This window comes from Cariama cristata, unplaced genomic scaffold (genome assembly GCF_000690535.1).
Source record: "Cariama cristata isolate BGI_N322 unplaced genomic scaffold, ASM69053v1 scaffold1337, whole genome shotgun sequence".
Classification (NCBI taxonomy): domain Eukaryota; kingdom Metazoa; phylum Chordata; class Aves; order Cariamiformes; family Cariamidae; genus Cariama; species Cariama cristata.
The window spans coordinates 27,075-34,465 of NW_009626871.1; the positions used below are offsets into that span (position 1 = coordinate 27,075).

The 7,391-nt window shown below is 40.5% G+C and overlaps 1 protein-coding gene across 1 annotated transcript in view; it reads left to right on the forward strand.

The window, feature by feature from the left end:
* Positions 1–442: 442 nt before the first annotated feature.
* Positions 443–7,391, forward strand: part of ARHGAP18 (Rho GTPase activating protein 18) — a gene marked incomplete at its 5' end in the record, with an annotated part of 36,295 nt that continues 29,346 nt past the window's right edge. Inside the window, 3 exons of the mRNA XM_009704187.1 lie at positions 443–642; positions 2,953–3,188; positions 6,085–6,157. Of these exons, the coding sequence (XP_009702489.1) occupies positions 443–642; positions 2,953–3,188; positions 6,085–6,157 (509 nt within the window). The remainder of the gene's footprint in view (positions 643–2,952; positions 3,189–6,084; positions 6,158–7,391) is intronic.

Genomic DNA, 7,391 nt, shown 5'->3' on the forward strand with positions numbered 1-7,391 from the left:
CTAAACATTAATAAAAAAGAAAAGCAGAACAGCAAACGGAAAAAAGTAAGAGTACTGTCAAGCTGTAAGAATTTACTCAGGCAGAAAGGCACTTTTGAAAAATTCTTAATCAGTGGTGATGCTAGGAAGATACATACCATGAAGTTTGTGGAACTGACTGTTGTGAGTTGAATTAAAGGTTTGGTGTAAGTATGATTACTAGAACTTGAATTCATTATTTCCTCAAAGAGACAGGCTCCTGTGCCATTCCAGACTGGGAGAAATGTCAAATTAAAAATATATTCCAGATATTAAAAGTAATTTTTAATATCTTGGTTTGCTTGTTGACAGTAGTTTGCTTTGATACTTTGACACAATTCATCACTAACTGCCTTCACAGGTACTAATATGACCTGTATCTTAACATTCTAACCAAGAATTGCTTTTTGGTTTATGTTTATAGCCGTCGGTCTGGCCAGTATACAATGAACCATGACCATTCCAAGAAGACCCCTGATGGAGCATCGTTTGACCGCTCAGGATCCCAGGACTCCTTGGATGAGCTGTGTATGGATGACTACTGGAAAGAACTTGAAAACATCCATGAAACCAGAGGAAATAATCATGAGGAACGAGTAGCGCTTGTAGTGAAAGAGCCGGATGGTAATGAAATCCATTCTTGTGAATGATCATCCATTTGCTGATTTAGGGATTTTTCTTTAAGTCTTATTTCAGGGGATGGCACGCACCAAACACACTTGAATCAAAAAGGAAGTCACTCTGCTGAACATCCACTTTGAAAATTCTTTTGCCTCTGATGCGTATCACCAGAAACAGGCAGTACCCTGAAAGAGAGTTTATCGGAGATAAGTAAAAGGCTGGTTTTCCTTTAAATGGTATTTGCAGAACACCAGAAAGGTGCCTCTACTTGCAAATCACAACAATTGAAGATTTATTTGCAGTTTACTGTTAAACTAACTTACCCTTTCACTCTTTGTGTATGTTGTTTGTTATTGTAACTATTGTGGATAGAAACCTCATGCTTTAGAAGACAAGCCAATGATTAACCAGTTTAAGTTTAGTGAGTAACTTTCTAAGCTTGTAACTATTGTGACTGTTCAGTTGTATTATTTTTGTTTCTCAGAAGCATCAATTATGGGCCACTCCTGAGGGCATGATCTTAGAAGAAGTTGGGCAATTTCTTTATTTTTCTTGTCCTATCAGAGAAAAGAGGAATAACGTCCTTAACTCCACTCTTCTCTCAAAAATTATTTTTTAACAGTGCAGTATCTGTCTCTCTCCCATTCTTACAAGAGGCCCACAGTCTCAATAAATTAAAATGGTGAATTTTGCATTTTATACGGCCTTTACATGAGTGAGAAGAATGTGCTCTGTTAGCTTTCAAAGGGATTTGCACTTCTGCCTCCCTAGATGTTTTGAAACATCACTGCTATTTACAAGTGCTCTGAAGAGGCTAGCAACGTAGCCTCTGGAGAAAGCAGCAAAGCCCTGAGCCTGTGTGCCCAGGGAGCAGGGCATCTAATGGAGCTGCGAGGCTTTCTCCAGAGCAGCAGAGCCCACTGTTCTGCAGCACATGAGCGTCTTCTCTTACCCCAGCTCACTGATGCTGCTATGCCTTCAGGCTCTGCACTCCAAACCCACTATTTCCTTTTTTATTTATATATAGCCTTCTTCCTGCTAGTTACCGCTCCAGCTCAAGCTGCTGACTCTGGCGTGAAGCCCAAGTGAGTCAGCACAGTTGAGTTGATCAGCTTGAGCAGATGTTGCTCTGCCCCACACCTTGCCTAATGTGCAGCAGCACCTCGTTTGGGTACAAGTACTCCTGAATGTGTTGAGGACTGCGTCTGGCTGATGGGCCTGCCTGGACGGGGGCTTGCTTGAGACGTGGCCATGCAAAGGCAAGGCAGGGAAGAGATGAGATATACCTTCCTCACATCTGCTCTGGAGAATGGGTGTAGCCCTTCCTTCCAGCCCTAGTAACAAAATCTGGGAGAGTTTTGTCAGGATTTGGCCACACATAGCAAGATTCATACTTAAAATTTTGTGTCTATTTTCAGAACACTATTAATATTCACGTGCCCATTTGGATGTGCAGTGAGCACTGTGGGAAACTGCAGTTAATAGCGAAGTTGTCATGCCGGCTTTGGAGTACTTTCAGATATCTGATAAATGGAAATATTGCTTCAGTGTTTGAGAGGGTGGTTGGCATTCATCACAAGCTCAGCTGCTACAGACAGAACGTAGTGTTTTAAAGAAAGTATCGTTAGAGAGATACTGATTTCAGAAGCAGAAGTATTGCCATGGGTGACAATATTTAATAGCTTTCTCCTCTTTCATGCGCAGTCATCTGTCAGTAAAGCGTACCTTATCAGCTATAAGACTAAAGCAACAATTGTTTTGTGGGCTGCCAGCAGGCTGGAGACCATGTCATAAGAACTGATTAAAAAATACCATTAAGGTGACTCCTGTAGCCTGGTTTGTCCTTCATTAAATTGAGCTAGTGGAGGGCTGTAGGATTAATGGATCAAGAAAAGTGGGCAGAACCATGTCAGTAAGGGAACTAAAAAGATTGAGGCTTGAACTAAAAATCAATGAAGCAGCAATGATCAGAGGCTTTCAGGCTTCCCCATACACATTTATGTCTAGGTACATTTATAAAATGGTGTGTGATTTAATAGAAGTTCTGTAGATTATTAGAAAGATTGCCCTATAGCAATCTGTATTGGATTAACTATTTTAAAAGCTTTGATATCGTATGTTAACCCTCTTGAAGCTCTTTAGAAACAATGGCTTTTTTCCAAGTCTTGATAGTGTAAGTAATTGTTCTTAATTGTGGATTCCCTTAGTACTTTCCCTGTGAACGGCATTGACTGTATCACATCATTAACATCCAGTGTGCTTAACAGTACTTGAAAGCAAACGTTTATCCCTTTTTCTCTTTGCTTTGTTCAGAGGGAGAACTGGAAGAAGAATGGCTGAAGGAGGCAGGTCTGTCAAATCTGTTTGGCGAGAGCTCCGGCGACTCCCTGGAAAGCGTGGTGTTTCTGTCCACGCTGACCAGAACCCAGAAGGCAGCAGTAGAAAAGCGAGTAGAGACTGTCACACAAACCATGAGGAAAAAAAACAAACAGCACCAGATTCCTGATGTCAGAGATATCTTCAGGCTACAAAATGACTCAAAGGGAAAAGTAAGTTCCTGTCTGTCATTTTGTCTGATTCTGGCAGAGAGAAGAGAGGGACATGTAGGGGTGGGGGAAGAAGAGAGGGACGCACAGGCACGAAAGGGATCTTTTCAGAAAATTTAAGTCTAACTTTTCACTGATTTCCAAGGGTGTTTTTTACTGAATTTATGGGAATAACATTGATCCAGACTTGACACTGCATTAAGCAATTTTAGTATGGCATCAGGTATATGGTTGGACTTGATGGTCTTTGAGGTCTCTTCCAACCATTATGATTCTATGTAGAAAGTATGTATGTTGGCCTCGTATTACTTAAAGGTGCTGGATAAAATGACGACTCCATGGTCAAGATATTAATCTGAGTTAATTTTAATGCAGATGCAAAACTCAGGACAACAATCACCCAAAGAGCTACCCAAAGCCCACATTTATCTTTGGGTGGTAGTGCCCTACAGCCATCCCGAGGGGTCTGCCAGAGAGGGGGCAGTACTGCTTACTTACTGGTGCTCTTGTTTCTTTGTTTTGTTTTGTTTTTTAAAAGAAGACAAAAAAAAAGGGGGGGGGGACATCAACCTAACCTCCTCTATTTTGACTAGGTCTTTATGCCTGTCAGCTGGGGGCTTAGACCCCATACTAACTCCCAGGGTCTGTGTGTGGGAAGTTGCTCTGACAGGTTCTGAAGGGTCGCAGTTTCCTCTCATGGGATACTGAACGGGAGAGTTCCTCTTCCCTATGCAGGAAAGGGGAAGGGGGCAAATGAAGACTATGATTAGAATTCCTCTTCTGTGGAGAAGCGTGTGTCCTGCCGACTCCCCTAAAAGCAACAAGACCTTCAGCCATAAGAAGACTCTGACCTGATGGAAGTGCATGGCTAGCTTACCTGACCTCAGCCCTGTCCCTCGTTCTTGCTGCTGCCGCTGCCGTTCTGCACCATGGTAGCAGTGGCGGAAAGCATGGCAAATTTTGAGGGGTTTAACTTCCTCCTTCCCCCAGCAGCTTCCTGTCCTTCGGCAACTCGTTTCAAAATCAGTAGAGGTGAAATGTAGTGGGGGGAGTTGGTAAGCTCAAATGTATGTTCTGGAGGCAGAACTTCCCTTGCACTGTTCTGCTTTGCATGTGGTTGCAGAATGGATATTAACTCCATAAAAGCTTTCCGGGATCTGATTTGGAGTTGACTACATCTAAAAATTACAAGATCTAATAGCAGAGCAATTTAGGTAAATATCATATAGCTTAAAGCAGTATAATTTCCCTTTCAAGTATGGTATTTCAGTAAAGCACAAGAAATACTCATGTTCCTGTATTTAAGCTACACACTGTGATGTTTGAAAACCATATGTCACAGTGCTCAGGAGACTTCTGTGTCTCTTAAACTACATGTTTTGATATTGATGACCTCAGTGAGAAATAATATAAATAGACAAATGATTGTAGCCATTTAAGATGTATAATACAGAAGGTTAGAATATTTAGTAATATAGAAATACCGCCCCCCCCCCCAAAAAAAAAAAAAGAATCCTTCTAAACTTGTCTCCTTGACTGAAATGAAATAATACAAATGTAGGCCCTCAAACCTATACTGCATGCCTTTCTCCAAAGCAAGATGATTATTCAGAAATCATTGCTTGTGGTTATTCATCTGATCTGTCACAGAAAGCCTGTAATGAAGTAGCTTCTACAACATCCCCAGGTAACTTGCCTCAGTGCTTTGTTACTCTCCCATCATTAGAAAGCTTTTTGTGTAACAAGAGAGGACTGAAGCCATCTGCAACTGTATGAAGTCATTCCAGTTTAATAATAGCCTCAAAAAATCCTGTAACCTCGCTTCACCTGGAGGAAAGCAGGAGGAAAGGTAAAACAATAGTGTAGATGTTTCGCATCAGCGCAACAATTGTGTTGATGTTTCTACTAAATTTCCTGCTGTATTCCCAAAGAGAAGCTAGAGTTTTGGTACTGTGACAGCTTCCCAGTCTGCTTCTACGGCTCTGTGAAACAGTAAAAATTTTCTGGGCAGGCATGGTATCTTCTTCCACCTCTCAAGATCCCTGATTTTAAAAAAAGTAAATATACAGATTTGTGTTGGTAGGAGAAATCTTTAAAACTTGAATTTTTTTTTCTCAGTGAGTGTGAAGTTATACAGTGCTTGAGTAAAATAAAATTAAAAATCCAGAGTACTAAACATTCATTGTTGATTTGAGTTGCCAAAAGGATAATAACAATAATATGTGGGTGAAAACATGTATGGGTATATGTATACCCATATATGTATCAGTATAGATTTTCTACATGTTTTGAAATATTTTTTTCTGTATTAGGTGTCATCCAGTTCATAGAATGTGACAAATCGTGAAACTGGGTAGTACAGCACTGTAGAAAGGAGAAGATGGTTCAAATCCTTTCCTGATTTGTTGTCTCTTTGAAGTGTCCTAGTTTTGCTGTTGGGAATCTAAGCTGTAAGCACAGCTACTAACATCAGGCCACCCTGCAAAAGGGATGGGTTGCTCTGTAAGGGAGGCAACCATGTATGATTTTGTAACAGAAAGGAATTTGGGCTGTCAGTGAAAATGTCTCCTTCAGATTCCCTTTCCATATCCTTTCCAGTGCAAACTGTGGCTTCAGGTCAAAGACTACATTTTCTTACTCTTTGCAACTCTGGAAAATTAAGTCTTATACCCACTTAGCCTTTTAGGAAGGGGGGGAATGGGCTTAATTACTTCTTTTTAATTATTTAGATTTCAGATCCCCTTAGACTTTGGCCAAGGGTTTTCTACTGAAACACAAGTGTGCTTCTGCGTACCCTTGAATTGCAGGAGTATGTGTTGTAATCCTGCACAGAGTCAAAGTAGTTTCTACAACCGTGCATTTGATTTTTATAGGCATGCATATTTATTGTTTTTCTTAGGTCTGTGATGGAAGTGAACCTTCAACTATGAGAACAAGTGAAAACGAAAATGAAACACAAGATGGAACAAAAGGTAATACCAAACAACTCTTTTTTTTTCTTCTTTTTTTTTTCTTCTCCTTTTGGTTTGTAGGCTTTCAACTACGTAAGCTACTACATAGGTCCATATTTCAAGTAACTTTTTGGCAAAAGAAAATGAAATTCTTATGAGAAACCTGTTCTGGCCTGTGTATGGCTGTAAATGGTGTCCTTTGAGCCATCTGGGAAACCTTGTTTGTTACCAGTGATCATCTTATAATCAAGTCATCTGGGAGAAGTCTCCTCTCATAGCTTATGCTTAGGTCTTTCCTGATCCTTAATTTATCCCTTCTGGTTTATCTCTGCTGTACAGTACAGGAAATGAAGTACTATACATAAGCACATCAGTGCACACAGGAGAACAAAAACAAATGGACTATAAACATCCCAAAAAAATGAGAACTGGCTATATATCTGCAGCTCAAAATGAAAGAAAAACAGGGATGGAAGAGAGAAGTTGTTTCCCTTTTTAAGGAAAATGGAAAGGAAATAGCATTCTGTGTGTGTAGGAGTAGGTTGTGTTCAACAGTGCGTGATTACACAAGAGGGGTGCAGTACCCATGGAAGACCCCTCCCTCTCACTGCCAGGTAGGACGAAGCATCACAGAAGTTCCTTAACTGAATTCATAGTTTCTGTTTTGAGAGTATGAGTTTTGGTGAAAGACTTTGACAAAGCTTTCTGCGCTTAATAAAAGGGTGGCTGCCCTGCATTATCTTAGGTTTCTTTGAAGTAGGGATCGTACTGCGTCTGTTACACCACCATACCCATCACTGTAGAGATCAGGATATTAACTAGGAGCTGTTTAAGTGTTAAGATACTGCGTTGCTATTCTGCATTGTTTGTATGTTCATTTTTTTTCTTCTTCCAGGGGACTGGATAGCACATAGGTGTTACACTGAACCCTATAGCCACTTAAATAGTCAAGCAGGCAGATCACGTTCCCTACTGCAAGTTACTTACCTGTAATTAAGCCACCAAATAAAATTCTGCTCCAGTTCTAGAATACTGACCGGTAGTAGTCTGGAAAAATTGTTACTTTAGGATTAGACTTAGAAAACAGCAACAGGTAATACAGGATGTGCATGGAAGTTAAAGTGGGAGAGATGAATATAAACCAGCCCTGAATATCACCAAATCTGTGTGTTTCCAGAAGAGCTGTTAATCCTTCCCTCCCTCCCTCTCGGCAAACCTCGCTCCAATAAGAACAGTAAAAAATTGGGAGAACTGC